Here is a 26,972-nt window from a genome sequence, read left to right as displayed (position 1 = left end):
GAGGTGGAAGCTGTATCTTAGAATTTATTCCCCCTTTCTATGCTCTGCCTTGGAACTTACTCTCTTTTGCTTCAGCCAGCAAAGGGAAAGAACCTTCAGATCAATCTGACATTCAGGAAACCTGGATTTTGTCCTTGTCAGAGAATTCTTCGTGGTCTTGAGTGGTGCTTTTGCACCTCATCTGCAAAACATGTGGGTTAATTATGAGGGAACTCATTCTGTACAGATTGCTTTGGGAACATCCTTTGGGAAAGGTGCTGCCAAAGCACAAAGATTGTTCTGCATCTGTGATTAATCATTGGTTCACACCAAAGCTTTGAGGCAGGGAAGGCCACGCATGAAGAAAAAAAAAGGCACTGCCATAATTTAAACACTCATTTTGTGGTTCAGTGTTTCCCCAGCTGACCTGTTGTGCTATCCCTACCATCCTTTTTCGGCATTGGCCAAAAAAATTAAGGGAATTATTTCCTTGTTGGAAATCAGCTTTCTGTAGGAACCAGTGGTTCTCAGGAGAGCTGTTGATCAAGGAAACTGCGCAAAACAGAACGAGACTGATGTTTGAGCAGGGAAGAGCCTTTACTGTGGGAGTTACCAGCCCTGAACTGCAGCTCCCACAAGGCATGGACCAACTCAGGCAAATAGAGATTAATGCTAGCTTGGAACAAAACACCTTTTTTGTTTGTTGGTCTCTTTGAGCTGGAACAGTGCAGTTCAGGAAACACTCAGATTTATCCACCTTTTCTAAGTGGATGGAGCGGAATAGGGAAGGAACTCATCTTCATCCCTGGCCTATTTCCAAGTATAAACATGTCCTTGACAAATCAAGGGTTTCACACCCCACCATCCTACTCTCTGCCTTTATCAAGAGGTCACTGCCTTCATCAGGAGGTTTGGGTAAACCATGGCTATGGGAACGGACCTTGTTCCCTGGTTTTTATTTATATTAAGAGTCATGCTGGTTCAATGCACGAGAAAGTAGAAACACCACCCCACAAGCAGCACCACCCTGACAATTCTGGCACAGACTTCAGTAGCAGGAGCCAGTTAGCCACATTATGACATTTTTCCTTCCAATTACACAAGTACTGTCCTAGCTGGGAAGAAACAAATGGCTCCTTATAGTGTTTGTTCCAGAAATAAGCCTGCCTTTACATTGTTTTCTTTTCCTTACCTGTTTTCACACTTAGGAAGTAAGAAGAGAAAGGCATTAAGCACAGTAAAGAGTTGTGTGACAGTTTATTTTGTTATCAGAAAGAATGGGATCATATCTAGTGTTTTGTAGTTTGTTGGTAAAATGTATTTACATTCCAAGATAATGTCCCCGTTTACCCTCAGGCCTGAAATACCAGAGTTTCCTGTGATGGGGTTTCCACAAATGGCCCAAACAGTGATCATATAGTCCCTCTTCTGCTTTCACTTTACAAACTCTACTTTTGGGGATTTGTAACCCTCGTAACAAAATACTGCTTCAGTGTTAAAAGTGCTGAACACACAGGAAGTTTGCTGAGTGCAGCAGGAATGGTAACACATACCTCAACACTCAGAGCTCGCTTTCATAAAGTATGCTCTAAAGGATGAAAATACCTCAAATAAAATGCAAGCTCAGTGTTTAGAACAGCACACAGCCGTTTTCTTAGGCTCGGGAGTTTCACTTGTAACTTTCCATGTGACGTTAATTGGAGAACAACCATTTTACTGATAAAAAGTCAGTGCAGTTAATCCCTCATCCACAAGGCAGAGTAAGCAGTCGGTAGTCACTGATGTGATTTGTGGAGAAGTATTTCGAGAAAAAGACTGCATTTTATTAGGCTGAGCAAATATATGAGCTCAGCATTACACCCTGTTCCTCCCTGAGCACAGGGCTCTTTTTCATCACTTCTATTTGTAGACCAGAGGCATGCATTTTTCTCCCTGGAGTATCAGAAAAACAGGCCAGTCCTGCAATCCCATCCTATAGCCAAGGTCTCCAGGGACACAAATCTGTCTGCACAAGAGCAGGATCAAACCTTTGCTAAAAATAGTAAAACAATAGGAATAATAATAATAATGATAAAAGAAAAATGCAAGCTTATGGGCTCTTTCTTGGTGGTGAGAAACCTAACTGAACCTTTGGTTATGTCTGAAACAAAACACCAAATTTGGGTATTCTAAATTGCCCCTAAGTACTAAAAACTAAGCACAGCAACAGAGCATTTTAGAAAAAAATTTCCACATGTGTGGAAAACTGATTATTCAGAAAGTGAATCTCACCACAAGGAGGAAGTGTGGTTTCTGGAGATAGGAAATGGGTAGATGAAGACAGGTTGCTGGCCATCAGAAACTACAGTTCTAGTGAAATCTAAAGTCTTGGCAGGCATTCTATGATTTTTTTAGATTTTTTTTGGAGGATGACTAATTAACATCAGCGTATCATCATTCCATATGTTTGCATGAAACATTTTCATTTTTCTTTTTTCATATAGCAGTGGCAGTATTGCATCTTTTTTTCTTTTTTTAACATGACTCTAAATTAATCTTTCTCCCCAAACAGACTAAAATGGGAGCAAAGTGAAATTAAGGTAGTTAAGTTCCTGGGAGACAGGAGCCTTCCATAAGCCAGTCCATCCCTAGTCCTTGAAATAATACATTCCCATTGGGTCTTATCATCACAACTTTTACATATGGACAATCAGTCATGACTGAGGTCTGGTATAATTATTACACAGATGCAACAAACAATTAAGGATGGAGTTTATATCTGTTTAAAAGGTGTCTATGCCTTCCATAAACTTGCCAAAGCAAGCTGTGCTAATCCAAACACCACTGACTAGAAGCACTTGTCTGTACAGCTGCCCTGAGATACCCATACAGAAGTGGAGCCAATACAGCTTGTGAGCCAGAGAACCTCTACAATTCAAATAAAATCAAATCAAGCTGCTTCCTCATGGAAAGTTTAATTTGCCTCTCTCTCTCAGAGCAACTTAGTTCCCAGCTTAAATGATTTAGGGGCACTTCCATTGTTTCTGCCCAAGTGCACCTCTGAGAACACTCTAGTGGAATTGAAACTCTCTGGCAATGCTTCGTCTCAACCATTCTTTTGCCCACAGGGAAATGCCAATTCACAAAAACTGTTCCCTGATGACAGGCAAGGATGTGTTCTGAGAAATGTCTTAAAGGAAGGGAAACAAGAAGTGATGGAAATACCCTGTTACAACAATTCCCAAAAGAAGCTTCCCCCCTCAACCTAGAAATTCAATATAGGATGAAAGAAATAACAGAAAAAATATGAAGCACCTCAAAAGAATTAATATTATTTGTATGAGCTGAACCAAACTGTTTTTTGTTTGTGAGCCTTTAGGATTTCATGTCATTCACAACAAGATATTCTCTGCCCTACCTGTCTTAACAGCTCATTCTTTTTCTTTCTTTCCTCTCCTCTGCCAGACTTGCCCTAACTTTGGGCTTCTGTCTTTGACAGGAGACAGTCATAGTATTACCAGCACAGAAAACAAGTACCAGAATGCAATTGGTTCTTCATGTGACAACCTTTTTAAAGTGGAGAGACTGGCAGACTGGGATGGCCAAAGCAAGATACTCTTTTTTAGCATGGACAAGAGACCTGAATGCTGAGGTGCTGAGTTTTGCCACCTACTCTCTCATTTATCAAAACTGCAGCTCAGATTTAATCAGTTTTCCAGAGAATGCTTTAGCAGACATGCATATTTCTCCACTAAAACTTATCACACAATAATTGGGGGGGATTCTTTCTCTGTAAGACCCATCCACAGACATTATTTCAGAGTTCATGCCTGTTCTATCACCAGTCCTCTAACACATTAGCTTTTTAGCTCTCTTGGCCAATGCATGCAAAATTAATGATGTCTCTGCCGAAATACGAGTAATTGTCATAAGATGACATGACACTGTTAAAACTCTTATCAAGGATGTTGGACAACTATCCTCTTCACTCCTCTTAAAAATGCTGACAGTTTAATAGTAATGGTATGATTTGCTTATCTCTCTTGTTCTCTTCCTCTCCTCCCAAAAAATGGGACATTCTCAGAAGTTTTGGTTTGACTGTCTTTAATTGCATTTTGTAAGCAAGAATGACTCTTACCAGAATCTTGGAAATACCCCTTCCCAGTCAGCCTTTCAGTTCAAGGCCAGCCAGCACCAAGCTGTTCCACTGAAGCAAGCAGAAATGTTGCTCATAACACAACTGGCAGCAAGCCTTAGAGCTGATGTGAGAGAGAGCAGGATCATGTCACGAAAACATCATAAAATAAAGGAAAAAAAAGCAAAAACCCTGTCAAATCTTGCCAGTGTCAAAAATGTTGACCTTTTTTACTTTGTGCTTTGTACAGCTCATTGGGTAAGATCTGGAGATACAGATCTTTTTATCTGCATTTAATTTGCAATCATGAACATCAGTGAGAAAAAATGCAACACTATCATCTAAAGCTACAGCTAATGCAAGTTCAGCACTATTCCACCAACTTCATACAGCTCTGTCATATTATACTATTAAAGCTTAGGACATTTATGTAACTCCACAGTTTTGGGGTTTTTTTGTTTTTGTTTTTTTTGTTAATTGTTTAGAAAGATTATAAACCTGCATTTCAGATTTAGGAAAAAAAAAATTAAACTTAAAAACAGTGTAATGACCCTGCTTCTGTGTACTGATTAATGGAAAAGGTCACACCAGAAGTTAAAAAGTCAGTATGGGGCTAGTTGCAAAGCAGTTGGTTATACCCTTTTCACCAGCAGTGAGGGTTTGAATCTAGGCCAGCTTGTGATGTCACATTTTTTATCTTAAATTTGTTTCACAGCTTGTGCTCTACATCTTCAAGACTCACAACCCAAGGCTTGTATAAGTCTTGTTGAAATAATGCAACCTCAAAATTGTAACACCCATTTTCATTGCATGCCGTTGTTTACATGACAGTACCACAGGGGCGTTTTTTAAGACTGAGCATCCACTGGTGAGGCACTTCAGAGGCACATTTAAAAGTTTCTGTTTAAATGCCTGAGCCTGCAGAATTAAGCATTTTTAATTTAACACAGCATGAATAAGTGCCATCTGCACCTGCTTAGCTTTTGAAAGCATTTACAGAAGAATCTTCATAGGTGTAGGTCTTGTAGGAGAAAATAAGCAGGTTTTCTTGAAGAAGAAAGAAATCAGTTCTGTATCAGGGTAGTATTTGTCACATGTCCTTATCTTCACACATCTGAATATTCTAAGAAATCTCAGTGGTGAACACCCACTCAAAGACAAGCAGAGGTGTCGCAATGTGCCTTGGTGCCGCATTTCTTTCTGCCACGAGCTGCAGCTGATGACTTGCTCAGCCCAGAAAATCAGTACAGTCATTTCTGCCAATTTCCTCTTGCCTGGCAGAGACATTTGGGCCTTAGCACTAGAAACTACTCCTAGCTGAGCTACAAGTCCAGTGCATCAGCAGAAATGCCTCTACAGACTTGGCCCCTCTCTTCCAGCTTGTGAGACTTGACCAAAGCTCTCCAACAGCTCAGTCTTGGCAAAACATACTACACCAGAACATTTTATAGTGGCCCAATGTTCATACATTATTTGGACTAAAATAAAGTGTTATAAGTTCATAATCTTAAGACCTATAGCAACTTACAGACCCAAACAGTGATAAGAGCATCCTTAGCCCTTGTGAAACTCCAACCTTTACTCATTGGCAGCAGGGAAATACACTGTATGTTATTGTATACAGCAAATAAAGTAAGTAAAGACATGACTGCTTGTTTTTTTTCAGAGCAGGCAACAGAAAGTGATACAGTAGGTATTACTGTCAGGAGATTTATTATCTGGAAATCCTGATGCAGTTTGCAGAAGACGTGAGTGAAAACACTACGTGCTTTTTGTAAAAATGACAAGAGTTTTAACCAGCTAGCCAGGTTCTTTCAAATACCCAAATCACCTTAGAGACTCTGTTTATCAACCTAACCTTCCTGCAGTTCAGCTTAGCCACTGAACCTTCCCAAGGGGAAAAAAACTTCAAAACGTTTAAAAAGACACACATGGCTTACTAAGTACATGCAGCAGACCAGAAAGAAGGGCCAAGAAAGAGGTGGTTCACTGCCTGGTCTGACATCATTCAATGGCTCCTGCCACTGCCTTGCAAAAGTCTAAAGAGAATGGGGAATTTTTTCCCCCCTTAATTCTCTCTGATATTTCCCTATATTCTCTTTGTCTATTTTATACTTGTTACAAGCGTAAGAGAGCCCAGGTGGCTATTATATATCCACTTAAGGGGCTCAGCAGCAGAATTTCAACAATTAGAGCGTCATATTAAATTTACAGAAATCATTTACAACAGAAACCAGACATTACTTATCTCTCTCTTATTTTTTATTTTTTCATTATTATTATTATTATTATTATTATTATTATTATTATTATTATTATTTCTTTACACTTTGATTCCCTTTTCCCACACCCAGGCTTTATGCCAGCCCCTTTTCATGCACCACCACTCAGCCTCCTCCAGGGCAGAACTCTTCCCAAGGGGGAAAGGGTAAGCAGTGGATGCCAGTAGCTCATCAGCAGCTGAGCCCTGCCCGTGGGGTGAAATGTGTTTTAATACAGCTCTGTGTTCAGATTTAAAATATATGCCCCCTTCTTTCCCACCTTCAAGAAGTACTACTTTAAATCTATTTAAAAAGCAGTCAGCAATCATCAGTGGCTTCTTGGGGTTGAGAGGGTATACTGGGAAATACCAAGCAGCCCTTTTTAGCTCCCCTCTGCCTGTGGTTTGGGTGGGGCAAGGTGTTGCAGAGGTACAACATACCTCTGATCAGTTCTGTAACCTGTAAAACTCACTTGTTTCCCATCATTCTGCATATCAGGAATTGCAGTCCTTGAGAACAGGCTAAATTCTGCCTGCCACGGTACTGCTATAAATTCAAAGTAATGTTGTTTGCTTCAGTAAGTTTATTTGCTCTTTGTCCTTGTGAAACAATGTAAACTACTGTGTTATGTATCTGCTGTAAGCACGAGAATGGACTTGTTGCCGTAGTTAGGAATGTTCTCTGTTGCAGCCTTACATACATTTTAATCCTGGAAGAAATAGAATGTTGGTTTTTCCCTCCCTATATTTAGCAGAGTGGGATTTAATGAAACACAGGACTGGATATTTTGTAAAGTACATGCACATTCAGCTTTTTTTTCTTGGTTAGAGACATGCCATTGGCATGGAAAAGGCCCAAGTAATTGCTTTTGGAAGAGCATGGTCTTCAGCAAGAACAGAACAAACTTTCTCCTCACTTGTCTTTGTTTTGTATTACTGAAAGTTTGAAGGCTCATTACATGTCTCACCAGAGCCAAAGCTGGTCCCTTAGTTGCTCTGCACGGATTAAGTGGTTAACAGTGTTTTGAGAATGTTGGGCTAGATAGTTTGTGGGAACACCATCTGTTTCCTTTAAGACGTAAACAAGGAAAATTGCTGGTTTGTAATGCAGGATTATTTTTTTATACTTGGATGACCACAGGCATTCTTAAAACAGAAGAGGTAAAAGGAAAAATAATCCTTGTGAGGTATGAAGTGCAATGACAATTGTTAGAAAATAAATTTGTGAGTGCCAGATGGGGCTGCTATCCCTGTTCTAAAGTGGGTAATGTGGAACTTTCCCTCTGCAGTCATCTCCTTCCTTCTGAATTCATCTTCAGAAGTACACATGTACCATCAAAAATAAAACCATAAGAAATTGCTCAACAATGCATTGGAAGGGCTATGGGTAAATATCCCAAATCAAGAGTTACTTCTGACTGGGTTTGGTATCTTTCATATTTCACCTGCTCAGCTACCCCTCTCTTCCTCATACAGAAGAAGCAGTGCAAGCCCGTGTCCTGATGTCCCATGTGAGGTCATGGAAGTTAAGAACAAATGCCCCACATTTTATCTTTGTCAAGTAGTGTGGGCATTCTTTTAATTACTGTTAGAAAATGTTTACTCAAGATAAGCTTTGGTGATGAGCTGCTTCTGTTCTGAATTGACCAGGAATAAGCATGTTTAGCTTAATGAAAAGCATTGGAAGGAAAGAGGAGTTGAGGTACAACAGGAAACATTCTTGTACTCAGTGCAATTATCATCTGCAGGAGATTTTGCTGTGAAATTGCTCATGACATGTTGTTACTGGATAATAATCCTCTACACAGGAAAATATACCCAAGTCACTGGGAGGAAAAAAGCTGTCTTTCATGTTACCAGCAAACCCTGGTTGTTGCTGGGTTTCATAAAGTCATATTTTCTGCCTTTCCTATAACTTTTTCAAAAGCCTAAAGAGGAGCAGACATAAAAGCATCTGATACATTTTTATTTGGAAAATAAGTGCCACCAAAAGTAGGGTGCACTGCTGAACACAACCCTGCAGACAGCTCATTTCTTCTGTCCATGGTTGCACTTGCAAGCAGACTTTACTCATGAATACCCAGAATCAAGCATTTTATGCTTTTACCTCTCACTTTCTTTGACAACAGCTAGACACACCCAGAACATGTTTTTGTTTCAGCCAAATAAAGGAGTGATCCTGCTTGACCACTGCTTCAGGTTTGGGAAAGAGCAGAAGTGTCTGGATGATGTAAAAAGTCCTGGAGTGCTGAGTGAAATTGGTTTCCTTCATGTGGTCCATCTAGCTTTAGTGTAGCTTTTTTGGATTATATCATAGCACAGTAAATAAAACCGGCTGCCTTGTACAGTAAATCTTTCATGTGGCTTCTGGTATGTCAGGATTTTTTGAAAAGTGGGAAAGGCCTCGAAAGATGAGGTACAAGAGTAACTGCAGCTGCATGAAACTCCTGTAAGCAGAGCGAGGGAGAATTTCTCTGCAAGTACTGGGTGTGAGCAAGCTTCTTCCATCCATGTTCCAGGCTCCGTGGTGCAAGGATATCATCTGTTTTGTGACCAGGGCTTCTTTTTACAAAAGCAAAATACCATGTTTACCTGTAAGAAGAACAAATGGTTTTACCTGTGTGTGCTTAGGGACGTGGGTTAGAGGTTGACTTGGCATTGTTGGGTTTTTGGTTGAACTCAGTGATACTGAAGGTCTTTTCCAGCCTTCTGTGATTCTACACCTTATTACCTTTGCTGCTTGGATCAACTCCCTTTTTTATATTAGAGGTCTGTGAGTTTGTTCATGGAGATCAATTCTCTGAACAAGAAGAGAGTGGTGGTGTCTTTTATCACAGAATCACAGAATGAGCTAGGTTGGAATAGACTTTTGAGATCATTAAGTCCAACCTGTGGCCTAACACCTCCCCATCAGTTAAACCATGGCACTGAGTGCCACATCCAGTCTTTTTCAAAAAAATTCCAGGGGCAGTGACTCCATCACCTCCCCGGGCAGATGATTCCAGTGCCCAATCACTCTTTCAGTGAAGCATTTTTTTCTAATGTCCAACCTAAACTTCCTCTGGCACAGGTTAAGACTGTGTCCTCTTGTTCTGTCAGTCATTGCCTGGGAGAAGAGATCAATCCCCACCTGGCTACAACCACCTTTTGGGGAGCTGTAGAGAGCGATAAGGTCTCCCCTGAGCCTCCTTTTATCCTGGTTCAGTTTCTGGTGTAGAACAAAGCTGAGCAGGTAGATATAAAAATTTCACACTGGGCAGCCAGTATCTGTCATTTTGGAGCCTGACACATCCTGAGTCCTGCATTGTCCATCTAGGCAACAAGCAGCAGGTGAAGCAGAGCCAAACTGCAGCAGTGCACCATTCCTCCTGTTTCCAGCGCTGCGTGGGGTCTCTGGCTGCCTGCCATGAACACTCTCTTGTTTCTTTTCTCTGAGATGGTCAAGCAGTTTCCCAGCATATTAGCAAACAGCCTAATGCCACCACAGTGTTCACAGCAGCAGAAGGGCTGGTGGAGATGGGCTACCCAGGAAACAGCCCTTTGTTTTTACTGTACATTGTCAGTTCTCCCAGAGGATCACTTTAACACACCAAATGACTCATTGAAGCAATTCCATGGTTGTAATTTTGGAGCCCTTGGAAGGAACCTCTGAGTAAACATGGCTTAAAACCAAATCCTTCTGTTCCTGACTTGGGTAGAAAGTATTTGACTGGCAGTACACAGCTGGGGGGAAAAAAAGAAGGCAAAATATATATGGCAAACTATTCTAGTCTGATCACTAGCCCTCACTGGGAGAAAAAGCATGAAGAAGTGATGTTGATACAAGTTAGAATTTTCTCTGGCAAACAGAGTAATCCCAGTATTACATGAGAGTGTCCTGGGAGGGAATACTGTCTGGAGTAAACCATTATGGGAAGCTTCTAGCAACCTCAGAAAGAACTTCCTTAAAAGTTTTCCCCATAGATACCTTTTACAGTGCAGTAGGTAACTCTGTGGGACAGGAATAGCTTGCCATAAATGTAATTTTTTTAGATTATTTTTAAAAAAGCCTCCTGTGTTTGTAAGCCCTATTAGCCACAGGCCCAGTTGAGCAGGAGATCTCTCACACGCAGCACTCTGGAGTCTTATCACTTCCAGTTGCTGTCTTCTGATGCTAGTTCAAGGAAAAGCACTGGCAAACACCGTGGTCTTCCCCTGCCTGGCAGGTGTGATTGTTCCTCCTCTCCCCAAGGCCCACGCAGTCAGGACAGGGGCTGCTGCTGCCTTGGGCTGCTCACTGGATCAGACCTGTACTTGTGCTGGCAAGGCACCCACCTGAGGTGGGATCCAGTCATTGCTTCAAGGTACAGGGACAGGCTACACAGCCAAATCCGGGCGGCAAGTGAAAAGAAGGAAAGCCTGTGTTGTTAACGCAGCAGAGAAGAGGTAGGGGGTTGGCATGAGGGACTTCCCCTGGAGGCCTCAGTCAAGAAAAACTTACTGTGAAATCTGGCCAGGATGCAAGGATTCCTTACAGCAAAAACTGCCACAGGATCCTTATTGAGCATTCAGGTAGAAATGCTGTTGGTATGTCTTGCATACATTTCTAAGGAGAGTTAGGTAGCTCTGGTATAAAATTTTCCCTAGCTGAGTACAAAGCCACATCTTATACGAGCCTATGTAATTTGCCATTTTGTGCCTTTGGGTTACTGTATTTATATTTTTTCCTTAGAGCTAAATAGCACCAACAGAGGTTAAGATGTCAGCATTTCCACTACAAACCCAGTTCTCTTTTGGGGTTAGGTAACATTTCTTTTATACCACACTGTACTGAAATTCTGCTGTCCAAGACTTAAGGCATTTATTTTTTCACCAGATTTTATTTGTAGTCATTATGGCAGTTAATGGTTTACAAAATGTCAAAAAATGTAAATTCTAAGCTTTCTTGTTTTTCAGAGGCTGTTATTGCGTTATATACTTCAAGAAAGGCTTGACATTTCCCATCTCTTAGCCACTAACATGGAAAAACCAAGCAGAGACAGTAAAATTGAGTGTCCTGCTTTGAAAGGTTTAAGCATGGTGTTCCTATGTAAAGAGTTTTCAAAGCCACAATTCACACTCAGTTCTCCAGGATGTTGTGCTGTGGAATACAATAACACACAGAGTCCTGCTGGAGGTGGTGGGAAATACCTCTACAAGCAAAGGCATAGACTCCAAGAGCCTAAACATAGTATTTTCAGCCTTTGACAATGAGTGGGGACACTCATACCCAGTAGGACCAGTGTACACAGCCCTGATCTTGGCAAGTGGGTGGTGCAGCCATCGCCTTGTGTGGTCTGTGCTAATGGGAGGTCAATGGGAAGAAAGGACTGAGCTCTCAGACTTGCACAGAATCTGTGCTGGACAAACAGAAGACAGTGTAGAGCACTAGCAAACAGTCATGTCAGGGCTGGTCCAGTAAGGAAAAAATGGTGTATTTGTAGCTACTAACACTGATTTTAGGGTGTTCAGCTTTCAGAAGGGTATGCAGACTGGTGTTACTAACATTGCCAATGAAGCATGAATGTTAACAGGACTGGATTGTTTATACCTTGTGCAGTTACAGAGGGAACATGCCAAGATCCTCAGAGACTTAACATTTCCTCTTTTTCCTTTACCCACAGGTAATAACACCAGTCAGGTCAGGACAAGGTTATGTTTATGAATTCCCTTCCAAACACCAGAAGGATGCCTATGATATCCCCCCCGTTCGCCCTCTCCAAGGGGTAGGTACCAATAAAAGTGCCAACAGGGCTAACAGAGCACAAAAGGTGATGAATTTCTACCAGACTTTTATGAGCAAGGCAAGTTCTCTCATTTCAGAGGGAAAATATGTTTTAATTAGATGCCGTGGCTTATTCACAGATCACAGACATATTTCAAAGTTTTATTTGATGTTGACTAAGATTTGGCAGCACACCAAACGCAAAAGTCCCATTTGTTCTCTCTGTTTTGATCAAAGAGTATATCTAAACAGAATAATCTTGCTGCCTGGGAACATTTTTTCCCCCCTGTACTTTGTTGTTGCATGGTTGACAGTAATTCACTCAGTAAGGGTAAAATTATTGCCTAGATGAACAGCTGCTATGCAGGGAGTTGTTTTCACCACCTATTGACTGCACCATGTCACTGAGCTTGGAATATGTATTTGTTCTGGGGAGGACCCTTAGCAGTCAGTCCCTAGGACCACAGACTTGTAGAGTGGATGCTGGCAGGACCTGGAGCTCAACCATCCTGGATGAAAGGGTGTGATCAGTTATGGTCACATATGCTCCCCTCTTCACCCCAAGAGGTGTCTGTAATAGACTGACCTGAGTTACCTCTCAGGAGGGAAGTCAGCCATGATTTCATCTCTCCAGCCTCCTGTCCACATCATTGCCCAGAGGAGACCTAGAAAAGTCCATTTCCTCCTAACTGTCCAAAATTCTAGGCAAATCCAAAATGTTCTCCCATTTGAAAAAAAAACCTGAAGAGCTCTGGTCATGTTCAAACCTTCTGAGAGGAAACACAGAAACTATGAAAACTCATCTAATAGCAGAGCTTTCCCTGAGGTGACTTGTTTCTGTAATCAATTTATTCTTTCTTCAGATATATGACATTCCCCCCACATCGGTTAAGGGGCCTGCACTTCCAGTTCCCATGGGAGAAGCAAAAGCTTTAGGAGTGTATGAAATGCCACCTGCCAAAGGGGTAAGCTTTACTCTGTTTCCACAAGATCCTGTATTTTCTGTGTCTGGCCAAAGACATGTTCTAACAAGGGTTCATGTACTATCTTGAAGGAAAAGAAGATTCAGTACTTGAAAAACTTTCTTAGGTTTTTACACTGTTAAGACTGGTGAATTGAAGCACTGCATCAAAATTAAGGTTATGAACTATAAATTGATAATTAAACGTACATTATCTTTGTGGCAGCATGATGCCTTTTTGGATTTTGTTGCTTTTGGGAATTTGCATTGAGATGAGTGATAAAAAGTGAGATACTGAAACTGACTCTCAGTCAAACTTAAGATGAGTAGCTGAGTCTTGGAAAGTCAATAGTAGATCTTCCATCTCAAATGAAAGATGGTAAATATTTCACTATTCTAGTCAAAGAATATGTTTTCATGTTTTGTTCATGTTTTGTTTTCTGTGATTCAGGTCTATGCGGCACCCCCATCGGCATGCCAAGATGATACAGCCCTGAGGGAAAACTTGCAGAATTTTTCATCTCCAGTGGGCCACAATGTGAGACCTGAAGGAGTATATGATATTCCTCCTCCCATCACCAAAGCAACTGGAAAAGAACTTAATCGATTTTCTCCTGAGAACCTATTATTGCCAGGTGGAACGCTGCAGGCACAGAGTGTTTATGACATCCCTACGAACCATCAAAACCATTTTTTTGGACAGCAAATTGCGCCTGAAAAAGATGTATATGATACCCCGAGGGGAACTGCATTCCCAGGACAGCTGACGGGTGAAAGTCCCATGGCAGAAGGAAGAGAAGGTGTCTATGATGTGCCACCACCAGTCCTCCAAGACAATAAAGGCTTACAGGACGTGACTGATGGGATGAATAGGTTGTCTTTCTCCAGCACAGGAAGCACGAGGAGTAACATGTCCACATCATCAACAACATCAAAAGACTCTTCTCATTCAGCATCAACTGCTCAGGACAAAAGACTAATCCTTGATCCAGACACTGCTATAGAGAGGCTTTATCGCCTCCAGCAGATGGTGGAGGCAGCTGTCAATCACCTCACAGCCTTCATTACCCCAGACTGGCGGTCCTATGGATACATGGAGAAACACATCAATGAAATCCACGCTGCTGTGGATAAGGTAGAGCAGTCGCTGTTGGAGTACCTCCAGTTTGCCAAAGGATCGGCAGCCAATGCTTCCTGCCTGTCCGAGTTCAGCCTCCTCAACAAAATGAGGAGGGAGGTGCAAAGGCTGGAGGACTCTTACCAGATCCTTACCCAAACCAGTCATGACTTGAACAGCTACAGCTGGTCTCTGAATGTCCTAGCTGTCAACAGAGTGCAGAGCAAGTGCGACGACCTGGATCGGTTCGTTATGGTGGCAAGGACGGTCCCGGACGATGCCAAGCAGCTGACCACCACCATCAGTGTCAACGCAGAGCTGCTCTTCAAGCAGGCGCTGGGCAGCTCCCATTTCAAAAACATACCAGAGAATATAATGAACACCCCTGACTGTGTGTATGACAGTCCTCAGATGCAGCGTCCTGGAGAAAAAGCACAGAACCACTGCAGCTCCCTTGCCCCGCTCCTGAGTAAAGTCCAGCACCCTTACAATGCCACCAGTGACGGCCCAGAAAAGAGCTGGATGGATGACTACGATTACGTTCACTTGCAGGTAGGTAAACCCAACACCTTCTTCTGCACGAGGCCATGAAGGAATTGTCTGTGGTTTTTGTTGTGGGAAAGCAGCAATCAATTGCCATGCCAAAGCATATTCAAGAGCAATTTCACCAGAGTTATTACCTCCTGTCAAATAGAACTGTTGGATTTCTCATAGTGATGGCCCTTTGCTCTGCCACACTATCCTTTCATTTTCTGTACTCTTGGTGGTGCACTACCCATGAAAAAGCCAGTACAAAGTGGCCTCTTTCCTGACCTGTGAGCTGCCATTTAGCTCAGGAGCAGTTTTGATTTAACACAGTCTCTTATGTTATGCAAAACAGGGGAAAGAAGAGTTTGAAAGGCAACAGAAGGAGCTTCTGGAGAAAGAAAATATCATCAAGCAAAGCAAAATGGAGCTAGAGCACCATCAGGTATGTTCTTCCAGGTGTATAATTGCCCTGAAACGCAGCATTCCTCACACATAAGGAGCACTGATCAAGCAGAGCAGGAGGGACCTTTCCCTTAGCAGTGTGCAAAGGATACAGATTATAAAAAGCAAAGAGTTAAAAAACTCTAGAAGTTCACCATGGAAGAGAAACAAGTGTCTGTGATGTCTCACAGCAGGTCAGTCACAAAGCCAGCTTGAGAACTTGGCTTTCCTGACCTGCCATCCAGGGCCTTAATCACTGGACCATACTGAATACATTCTGTGCTCCTCAGTGAACATCAATACCATCAGCTTAAATATTGTGCTGAACATCACTTTTAGTGCTAAAAAAAGGTTCACAAGATCAAGGGCTGCCACTTTTCCCTCATACTAGTTCTTAAATGTGTTGTTGCCATATCGTATGGCATAAAATCGTACAAGCAGTGAGGAGGTGAGATTTAAAGGGTTTTCATCTCAAAATCCCACAGAGATGACAGCTTTTTAAAGATTGTGTAGGAGTCATTGCCCCTTGGATCCATCTCTCTCACTTGTGATTTCAGTGATGAAATACTCCAAATGAGCAACAGCCTAAATTAAGAAGTTTGGGCTTTTGGGTTTTCTTAATGCAAACGAAGTATTTTAGATGTTTCTCTCTTCTGAACTCTGCATGTTTGGATTTACAGTAACCAAAGCACTTGATCCTAGAAAACATACTGCTACTTTTTACTTACCACAAGGTCAAGGATACCCAGGGGTGTCCTGAGGCACAAAGTGAGATCGTAATACATAACAACATCTTACTAGAATACTTGCTGATTGGAGCTTTTGTTTTTTCCTTTCAGATCAATCAGTTCCAACGTCTGGAGCAAGAGATCACAAAGCCAGTAGAGAACGACATCTCCAAATGGAAGCCTCCGCAAGCCCTCCAGACCTCCCACGACAGCCGCCTGCTTTTGTTCTACTCCGACCAGTGCGAGACTCACTTCAACTCCCTCCTAAACGCCATCGATGCCTTTTTCAGTTGTGTCAACTCCTCTCAGCCCCCCCGGATCTTCGTGGCACACAGCAAATTCATCATTCTGAGCGCTCACAAACTCGTGTTCATTGGGGACACGCTCGCGAGGCAAATGACGACTCAGGACATGTGCAACAGAGTGATGAACTCCAGCAACCAGCTGTGTGAACTGCTCAAGAGCGTTGTTCTGGCCACCAAGGCGGCTGCCTTGAGTTACCCCAACACAGCGTCCCTGCAGAAGATGGTGGACCGAGTAACAGAGCTCTCTCATCACGCACAGTTGTTCAAACGCTCGCTGGTCCAAATGGCATCCTTATGAAACCCAGCAGAATCCAATCCGTGAGTGGCAAAGCAGAAGAGCAGACAAACTGGAGCTATTTTTATGTAAATGCTATCTTTTTTTAGATATTTTTTATTAAATATTTTAAATACATTCTTATGCATTAGAGAGTCTAATTAAATCAGGGATCTGGGAATATTGTCTGGTTCTGTATTATGTTTCTTATACACATTTAGATTTGTATACACAGCGTATATGTATATGTTGCTACCTTCTCTAAAACATCAATCAAGCACCTTAAAAATTACGTGTCAGGTAAACAGTTGCATATCTTTTGTATATACAGCCTGTTTCCTCAGCATATTTGTTAACTGGATGCTGCACTCTTTTTGTTTCATTCCATCTTGATGCTGGTGCATGGACTTGGTTGTGAAACCTACTTGTAGCAATCCATGAAGCAAGTGTAATGGTTCTCATAGAACTCCATTCCCTTCTTAGAAATTACTTTCTATAGGTTAATTCTGTGAAGTTTAGCTCCTCCTGATGTTACTTTGTTGTGTAAAACAATATGGTCTTTCTGACCAACATAGATGCACAGCTGCAATGAGCAACATGTCAAGCAATGCATACAGCATTTGGGACAAAAGCATTTTTAGGCCGTGTAAGAAACAGGACCTTCAAAGGAGGAAGGCAGAATTGTATATATTTAATATCTTTTGGCATTCATATTTTACCAAATAATATTTCTAATAACTGTGCAACATGGGATTTCAAAACCATGGAAGGATTCCCAGCAATGTAATTTCATACATGTTTACTTTTCTATTTCCTTACATTGGCAATTTAATTTAACAGTCAGGATTGAAAGCCTTATTGTTTATGGATTCAGAGTTATCCTGAGGGCATCCCAGGATCCATTGGGCTTATCTTTGAGGTTGTGGATGAGCAACGTTTTGAATTACCAATCTGTTTCAGAAGGATTAACAAACAAATTGTATTTTGTCTGGAAAGAAAATAGCCTAATTTGAAAGAACAGATATTTAAACATCTCGATAGCATATACACAATTTAATGAAGAAATAGCACTTAATTTTCTAGGACATATTCTTGGGAATTAATTTCTTCTGTTGCAATTCTGACTTCCATTCAACTACTGGGCTTTTTTTCCAGAATTCTGTTGCATAGGTGCTGGTCTTTTCTGCACTACACTGTTGCCAAAAATGATGTCCTGTGAATAGGACTGTTCCAATCAGTAAGTGCACACAGTCCCACCTAGTAATTTTTAATGTAGACCCTTAAAAATTTTTAGCAGAGTTGTTAGGCTCCTTTAGAAATGTGATGTATGCTGGTCGCGCCAAAACCCACTTCAGCTTATTTGTCACAGTTGCCTTCTGTGAACCCCCAAAAAATAAGTCACAGAACACCATTTGCCTGTGGTCCCCAGCCTAAAACCTGTGCTTCAAAGTGAGCAGTAGCTCAGGAAAATTCCAGGTGATTCTGGCATTTTTAAAGCAGAAACACTACTGTACCACTTCAGGGTAGCCCCACATTAATGTGCTCGGAGCGTTTGCCGGATCGCTGGTAACTACATGGTGGTGAGATCAGTAGCACCTGGAAAAGAGGCACTTCTCTCTTCTGCTTGACTCCTGACTTTCCTATTTTGTAGCCAAATGTGTGCCTTATTGAAATGGGATTTGTTGTATTAAGTAACAAAACCATTTCAGCAGTGTATGAAACCCTGCAGCCTTAATGCATTGTCTTAGAGTGAGGACTGCTCTTCACTACCATAATGTTCCAGAGTGCAGAACATTCCTAGAAGCTCAGTGGAAGCCAGCACAACCCCAATTGGCTTAGGATGGGCTCCAAGGCTTGTGTAACATCCTGAAAGGGCAGTTGTGATTTTTTTAACCTATAACCAGTTGCCAAAAAGCAATCTGTGTGAACCTGTTTTGTACTATTGTTATTTGGGATTCTTTTGGATTTCCTTGTCCATTTTTTTTCACTGTATATTCTTAGAAAGTGAAAATGTGTTTTTAAGTGTAGTGATTATGTTGATAGTTTGTGCTTTCCAAAGGAGAACCTTTATTGCAACCCTGTATTACATTTTGTTATCTTGTAGAGAGTCATTTTTAAATGATTAAAATTACTAGCTTTTTTTATATAAAAAAGGCAGCTTGGTCTTATTTTTTCTTGTGTTCAGAGTCTTCTAAGCATATTAAAAGGAAATACTGCTGCTTGCTAATACAACCAAAGCCATTCTAAAATGAGAATTCCAAAATCATTTTCTGTCTTTTCACTGGTCAGTGCTTGCAGTGTGAAATGAGAACTTGGGGGTTTAAGAGGAAGGGCCAGTTTCTCTGCCTGTCTAGGAGCAGCAAGTGAAGCATTTTTACAACTCAGCTACACAAGCTACGGAGTCCAAAATACAACTGTCAGGGCCTACAATACACTGAGCCACAATCCTGCCCCATTCCTTGTGTGTATTCCTGCTGCATAAGCTGCATCCCGAACCACCTCATCCCAGCACCGACAGTGGTCCTTCACGTGAGTGGGGCAGTTCCTCTCAACACAATCCCACAGTCAGGTGGGGGTGCAGGACACAGCTGTGCCTTCCACCCATTTGGGCCTGCTCCCCCTCTCCAGCACTTACTGGTGAAGCCATTATCCACACAGGAGCTGGAAAAGCAACTTTGCTCAGTACAGGCACCTTTCTCCCCACACCCAGTGATAAGAGCATCCCTCTTCTACTACATGCCAGGTTGAGCACTATGTGGGTGTGAGTTCCATCTGAAACAATCCTATGGCTCTAAGGATCACAAAGTTTTTCCAAAACTTACTTTCACATTGCACTGCTGCCAAGGCACTCAGTGCACAAACTCCTGTCAAGCACCCAGGGGTGCAAAGAGGAGAGAGAAAGCCCAGGGCTGGCGCTGTCCTTGCACCAGATTTTGGCTGCTAATGAAAGATATCTCTGCTAGGAAGCATTAGAGCAATGAAACCTTGAGAGAAGAGTGCTTGGTTTGGCTCACCACATCCTTGCAAGGGGACAGCTGGGGATGCAGGGATGTTTCCACAGAGTGCTCCATTTTGTTCCCCTGCTAAATTTAAAAAGGTCAGCTAACAACAAAGGAGGGACAGGACAAACAAAATAGTTCAGAATAGAAACTGGAGCCTCTTTGCTCCCCTCCCTCGAGCCACAATGTCCCCATGCAGTTTTCACTGCTGTGGTTTGGCAACTAAATTGATGGCCAGTGTGAAATGACTCTCATGGCCAGTGTGGAAGAAGTCTGCCTCACGCTAGTGGCAAATGCAGAACACACATGGCTCTTTACTCCATACATGAAGGAACTACTGTTTCGTGTTTATTAGAAAAATGCTTCCTTCCTCTTCCAGGATGATGAGCAAAGGAGAAAAAAAGCAGGCAAAAGCCATCCTTGAAATGGGCAGGTTTTAGAGGAGTTACCAATTCACCATAATATGACACAAGACATAATTCATACTGCACAACTCCCTGCTGCTACCTCTGCCACTCCTTGCAAGCCAGGTCTGTGCAGCTCCTGCCTTTTCCACGGCGATGCACTGCTGCAGCCTTGGCAGAGCCACTGCCTGCTGTTCCAGCACAGTCAATGTGGGTGAAGGACACCCACCTTCCCTCACCATCACCTGATGCCAGAATACACCCCAGCATCTTCACATCCCCCATAACTTCTAGGCCCTGGAGCTTTTGGCACCCTCTGACATGAACATCTGGGCTGCATTTCAGAAGTGCCCCTCCCACAGCTGTCACCAGCTCTTCAGAGTGTTGTCACACCAGTGACATCTTCCCTCTGCCTACAAGCCAAGCATCTGTAGCTTTTCAGATCCAAATTCAGCTTCTCCTCATTGAACCTCCACTTCCAGGCTGTCTACTCTGTGTTAACATGCCTCAATCTCAACCTAAAGGCTTTAGAAGCTTGGGATTTTCTCCAAAGGTCGTTTGTTGGAGTCAGAGGCACAGAGAGTGTGCCCTAATCTCTGATACTTGGCTCTGACATCCAAGAAAGCACTGAATTTCATATAACACCCTGAAAACAACTGTTAAAGTTAAATAGAAAAACTAGAAGTTTAAGTGTGTAAATTAGAAAGTTTTCTTAAGTCACTGGGTGAAAATGTTAAAGTTTGGAGTTTGAACTAGTTTAGAGAACAGAAGACAAGATAGAGGATTTAGGGCATTATCTCTCGTCCTTCTTTTTTATCTTCTTCTAGAAGTTTTTGGGTAGTAGTAGGTGATTGGATAGAAGATGCCACAGTGCAGCACACAGGTGTTGGGTCATTGAGTCACTAAGAAAAATAATTTACTTGTCATCTGTTAATTGGGTAAATAGACATATAAAAGATCTTGAAGAAGATCTTTGTTAGCCAGTTTGTGCCTTTCTTAGTGCACATAGCTCCTTGTACCTTGTATACATGTAATGCAGATGAGAGAAGAATAAACAACCACATCCAAAACCAAGAGAAAAAACTGCCTCCCTCTCATCAGTCTCAGTCTAAGGGGAAAAATAACCCAACCACGAATGCCCAGATCAAGACGGCAGTTCTTAACCTTCCCTTGCCATTTGTCCTCTCATGATGTCCACAGCTTTAGTCAACATTTAGACAGAAACATTTCCAGGGCAAAGCCAGGGTCATGCCAGTCACAGAAGACAACTCAAAGCATTCCTCCCTACTCCAAAATATGCCTGTTCATTCATTTCAACTTAGCCTGTTACACTGGCTGTTCCAAAAGCTGCATATGTGTATCTTTCTTAACTCAGTGGAGCCCTTTTTCTGCTAGAAGGTTTTCCCATCCCAGAGATAGACTGTCTAAATAATGCAGATTTGGGGTCTTTTTAAAAATAATTATTTGTTGTTACTTGCACCCAAATTCCACCTATGACAGCGGCTTTTTCTGTCTAAGAGCCTAGATATAGCTGTGTGGCTTTTCAACATCCCAGCAAAGCTACAGTTGCATCTAGTGCTGCAAAGTCCTTCTCAGAAATTCTGATTTGAAGAGGCCAGTGAAGCCCAAGCTTGAGAGTACCTGCATAAATTGTACAGCAGCAGGAAAAATATCTAATCCAGCCCTCTTATAAACCTGTTGACTTCACAGAGCACAGGAATGATGATTGACTTCTGGGAGGTTGCATGAGGGGTAGCACAGACTCTCAGTAACTTCTACTACTTCATTTTTCCTCTGATGTACTGCCTAGAGACAATTTTAGTTTGATTTAATTAGAGCTAAATTTGGAGTGGAGTTCACATCATGAGCAAGGCCTGACCATGCCAGCTGTTGGATTCATTTAGGAAACCCAAGTACATCACTCTATTCAAAACTCAAATATTTAGCCTTCAGTGCCAGTGTGTTATGCAGGGTATGAAACAGGCAGTCAGCTGCCTGGCCTTGGAAGAAACACCTCCTCAGGGCATTCATTTGATCTCCTGGGAAGCTGCTGGGTTCAGATCAGGGTGCTCTTCATCCCCCCACTTCCCAGGTCAGTGGCTAGGACCACTTAGGGATGGCTTCCCAGAGCAAAGGACCAACAAGGATTAGTTTCAGATCAAAGTTTCAGGGCATAGTCTGGGCATGCACACTGCCAGCTGCTGTAGAGGCCTCCTCTTCAGCCCTGAGAGCAGAAGAAAATCAGTAGTTGCCCATCCCATAAGCAAAAGCTCTTTGTGCCTCCTGATAAACTCTTGTCTCTCAGATGTTGGCTGCTGAACAGAAGCTGCAATGCTCAGAGGGAGAGGCAGGGATGAGCAGATCACTTTCCCATCTCTCCTGGGGTTTAACTTGCAATAGTAACCTCCTCACAGCAGTTTGTGCTGCAGTTCTGTATTTTCAGCAGACAGCATCAGGCTTGGCTCAACCCACAATCCAGCTGCACTTTGCTTTCTTCTTTCTGCACCTCTCTGGGTTTAACATCTGGCCCCACAGGAAAAGTCCACCAAGTCAATGCTCCTCACAGGAATTCACCTTGTTGCTACTGGCCTCTCCATCTCCATGTGAGTGCTCCCAATCCCTGCTGAGGGTGAAGCCCAGAGCCTGGGAAACAAGTGCCTAAGCACTGCTGCAGCTGCAATGGGCCCGGCATCCGCACCACCGCCCTGACAGGGGTTTCTTTATCTCTGCTGAACACCAAGGGAAAGGATAGCTCCTTCTGTACCTGCAGCAATTCGATGCACCAGGCTGACTGTGGTAAAGCCAGGAGCTGGGAGCACAAAGTCTCAGGTCTCCAGGCGATCCACGAAGCTCAGCTCATCTGCCTCGGCTTTGCAGCAGGAGCAGCAGCAGCTGCCGCCCCTGCCCGCAGTGAGCTCCCAGAGGGTTACACATTCCATAAGGCCAGGCAAAAATCACAGCTCACTGGTTCTGTGCAGGCTCGTGCCCACAGAGTATTGGCTCCTGGCAGCCAAGGGAGGGATGTCAAAATCCTGCTGCTGCATGGGGGGAGTTGTCCTCTGAGATCAGGAGGACACTTTTCTCCTTACATGTAATTTCCCTTAATTACAGAAAGAGTGATCATGGCCCTTTCCTTGATGTGAAGCTGCAGGAAACCAGATTCAAGAGGTCCTTCACAGCTTCCTACTTAGCCAGCTGTATCTTGCTCAACACTGCAGCCAGGGCTGCCCAAACCATTGCCAACCAGGAAAGCACAATAACAATGTCCCAGAAGCATCTGCTATTTATATGAAGGCAGACTCAACCATGGTAAAATGAAAGTTACAGTGAAGGACAAGCAGACAAATCTGGAGGAAAGCAGAGGACAAGAAAAGAAAAAGAAAAAACCTGCTCCAGCTTTAAATTTTCTTACAGAAAGGAATCAAAGTAAATCTTACATTTTTTTGTGCAGTTAGAGGACCCCAGAGCATTTTCCTGCACAGTGATTCAAGTCCTCCTTTATCCCAGTCAAGCTCAAAGAGAAAAAGCCACAAGGGTGAGTAGCCATGAACATGAAAAAGAAAAAATAGACTTTTACTGTTTTTTCACTCTATGCTTTGTTTTATGAAGGATGTTAGAAGCAGCCCACCCAAAAGCCTTTTATCTCAGGAGGTGACGAGCTGGAAACAGGTACCTGCAATTAACTTGCATTCCAGAAGGGGAGAAGTTAACTTACCTTTTCTTCATGAGGCATTAAAAAGAGAAATTAATTTTTGATGGATGAGCATGTGCATTCTGCAGTGCTTGACCTGCAGTTAGTTTTCAGGCCTTGCTGCTCTAGACACAGCTTTCACTTGTCTGCTCACAGATGTACTAAAGGAATAAGCACAACTGCCCAGCAGGAAACCTGTATCACTCTCATGAGAATTGCTACACTGACCAAATGGGCATTGCTAGAGTAGAACTACAGTGTACAGGACACCTCATTGCACCCTGAGACAGCAGCAGGTGGAACTGTCTTTGCTCCTGAGAAGGTGGGAACCCACAGGTACCTCAAATGCAGGCATTACACAGAACCACTGGTTCCATCCAAGAAGCAGAGCTGCCCAAGACACCAAGACACACAAATAAGAAAGCTTCTTCCTCATTCCCTCTTTTTCTCTCCGTGGGGGTGGTGATGTTCAGAAATGCCTCAATTTGGATTAGCCTGTATCTACTCTCAGTGTGGGACACCTCAGATGCAATTCATCCTCCCTGCCTACCTAAAGACATTTGCATGTGAAATATCATCAGATCCCCCTTTAAGCTGATTAGAGTCCAATCTATATGATTAAATCTACTTTAGGATGAGATATATCCTCAAAGGGCTCCAATGATCAATTGCATCTTACATCTTCAAGGGCAACCAAGACAAGCAGCTCACATGCAAATGACCACATTACACACTCCTAGATTTTGAGGATGATGAATACTACCTGGAGACCCACCTCCTGAAGCTTGGTGGGGCCACATGCACAGCTCTTGAACACTAAAACACTGTACAAACTCATGGACTCCCCCCAGCCCACCAAGCCTGAAGCTGGTACCATCAAAGCACTGGTCCTAAGGGCTCAGCAAGTCGGGCCACTCTTGGAGCCTAAGCCAGAAAATGTCACAACCCACATCCAAACTGAGTATCCCCAGTCCTGCCACCTCCCCCACCAGATGGTTCCAGGCTTTGTAACCAGCCCTGGCTCTAAAGTCCCATCAACTAAAACATGCTCTGTGCCAGATGGGGGAGAAGCTGGACATGCAGGTAACTCACACCTCCATGCCTCCACTCTCCAGCAGTTTTCTTACCAGCTCTGCTCTTGTAGCAGTGCAAAGTCCAGGTGGCTACAGAGCTCCTTGCTTAGGAGCTCCCAGCCAGAAGGATTCCTGGGTTAGGTTGCTCTTCATGGTACTAGAGCAGAGAAACACAGGAGAAGAGGAAAATGAGGCAGATTTCCTTAAGACCACAGAGTTGTTTGGTAGGTGAAGTTTGAGGTTTAGCTCTCCTCCATAAGCAATCCGTATATATCTCTGCCTTGCTGAAAAAGTGTAACATGCAGTCAGACACTCATTTCCAGGAAGAACACACACCAGATGCCAGGTTAAGTGGCCTTTGGCACAGGAAGGGTGGAATCACTGAGAAGCTAAAGGAGAGTCAAATGATAGAACAACCTTTAGTTTTAAAGTGTTGGTTTCAAAATTATTTTCTGACAAAGTGAATTTGCTTTCTTTTTCTAGTTAGAAACGCTCTGTGTAAGTATTTTTGCACTTACTCTGACTGCTTCTCCACTTACCAGCACGTATGCCTCATCCCATTTTTGCCTGGTTTTCTCCTCATATGGGAATGAGGAGGACACAACTGCAGATAATAAGTACCTTACATGGTTAGTATGTAGATCCAGCTGAAAGAGATTACACATTTTTGTTTTCCTTTTCACAATATTTGAGAGGAAAAAAAAAACAGCCTTCTAAAGAGTTTATTCTTGATGCAGTATCTACTGACACAAGTAAAGCCTTGTATTAGCCAAGCACTGCCTATGCTGTGACCTGCAGTGGCAGCACAGGAATAAAGAGGTATTTAGGCACTGTGCTCATTAGCTGTTAACCAGATAGAGAAGAGTCAAGATACTCCTAAGCTACTTCAGCCCCACAAACAAACAACACATTACTGGATAAAACAAAAGCACCCACTTGGAGGCCAACACAGGATATTGGTATTACCATACAATCCAGAGCATTGCAGCTGACCAGTTTTCCAGCAAGTGATTCTGCCTCAGGCTGTTCTAGCAGGGGGGGGAAATCCCATAATTCATACATTTCATATGGAGCCATTACAGCTCATCAGCTGCTTATCAGAGGGCCCCTGCTACAGTTAAGTTTTTCTGCTGAAATTCCCATAATAGGCAGAAACAGGAACCTAGAGTAGCATCTCTTCTACAGCAAACCAAAATCTTTGAAGCAACCTATCTGATCCATATAAGTTATTCACAAGTAATATCTTCAGCAGAAAATGCCAACCTCTACTTCCAGGCAAGGCAACAGAGCATAAAATCTCCATGGCCTGTGATCATTGCTCAGTTTCTCATCCTATAAAAGAGCCAATCAAGTAGAAAAGTGAAATTCAATGTTTCCTACATGAATGCATCCATGGTTTCCCAGGAGAACGTTGTGTGACAAGCAGCTAGAAGGTTTTTTAAGCAAGCTCTGTTCCTCAGCAATGCTGCTTGTCCACAGGCTCAATGATGAAGACGCAAGCCTTACATACACAAAAGCCACAGCTGTGGCTCCATCACCAGCTGATATCTATTTTTAAAGCTCTCTCTCCACACACACAGCAGCAAGTCCACCAGGCCTGATTTGTCTCTAGCTCATGTATTTTAGGTGAAGAACAAATAATACCTTTTGAGCAAGTAGGAACTCATTAAGTCTTCACAGCTTCCTTACACAGATGAAATCAGCTACAGGAGGGTGGGACAGCCTCATACCTGCTGGCTGCAGCTCAAAGCCCAAAAGCAGAGCCCAGCTTGGATCTCTGCTGGTCCTACTCATGTGCAGGGCATCCCGAGGAGGAAAGGCTGCCATCTCCTCCCATGTGCTGCACTGAGTGCTGGCTTCTTAATGACTGTTCATAGCAGTGAATATGACAGCTGCTTGTGAAACAAAGGAAGGGTTTTCTTCCCTCTCAGTGTTGGATACCTTTTCAGTTGAGGGGATGTGTATGTATTCCATTCGTTTTATTCTCTGGGCATTTCTAGCTATCAGCCTGACAACATTTAAGAGAGGAAGAACTTCCCAGGTGGCTCAGACCATGGAGCACACAGCTCCATATTCTCTTTCTGAAGGGGCAGGTGGGTCTGCTTAGGATACATTTGCAGGCCAACTCTCCCTAGTGCTCACAATCATTGGATATCGGATGTTCGGAAACCCAGCACTGACTAAACCTCTCGTTATCCCATGAACTTGGGATTTGCCCATGGAAGTATCCATTAGTTGGTGTCTGCAGGTTCACAACCTTATCTTTATTATATCTTTGGCAGTAGATTGCAGACTTCCTTTATCTAAAATGTCAAGTGTTTACCTACATGTGAGGCATCCCACGAAATGTGTTGC

At 42.8% G+C, this 26,972-nt stretch overlaps 1 protein-coding gene and 1 long non-coding RNA gene across 4 annotated transcripts in view; one reads left to right on the top strand and one right to left on the bottom strand.

The window, feature by feature from the left end:
* Window positions 1-18,603, top strand: part of NEDD9 (neural precursor cell expressed, developmentally down-regulated 9) — a 100,940-nt gene extending 82,337 nt beyond the window's left edge. For all 3 annotated transcript variants that reach the window (XM_086901943.1, XM_086901933.1, XM_086901952.1), the window contains 5 exons: window positions 11,996-12,097; window positions 12,960-13,061; window positions 13,509-14,726; window positions 15,055-15,144; window positions 15,983-18,603. In XM_086901943.1, the coding sequence (XP_086758069.1) occupies window positions 11,996-12,097; window positions 12,960-13,061; window positions 13,509-14,726; window positions 15,055-15,144; window positions 15,983-16,474 (2,004 nt within the window). In that variant the 3' untranslated portion in view covers window positions 16,475-18,603. The remainder of the gene's footprint in view (window positions 1-11,995; window positions 12,098-12,959; window positions 13,062-13,508; window positions 14,727-15,054; window positions 15,145-15,982) is intronic.
* Window positions 18,604-19,499: 896 nt separating this feature from the next.
* On the bottom strand, window positions 19,500-26,030 carry LOC147655718 (uncharacterized). The gene is made up of 3 exons (XR_015290436.1): window positions 25,998-26,030; window positions 25,157-25,264; window positions 19,500-25,006 (listed from the first exon to the last, which is right to left on the bottom strand). It is a non-coding gene; the product is annotated as an uncharacterized LOC147655718 (long non-coding RNA).
* Between the last annotated feature and the right edge of the window lie 942 nt (window positions 26,031-26,972).

The sequence above is a fragment of the Cyanistes caeruleus genome, chromosome 1 (genome assembly GCF_971803275.1).
Source record: "Cyanistes caeruleus chromosome 1, bCyaCae1.hap1.1, whole genome shotgun sequence".
NCBI lineage: Eukaryota > Metazoa > Chordata > Aves > Passeriformes > Paridae > Cyanistes > Cyanistes caeruleus.
Note: the sequence above shows the minus strand (reverse complement) of the source record. Positions and strands in the feature narration are given on the sequence as shown.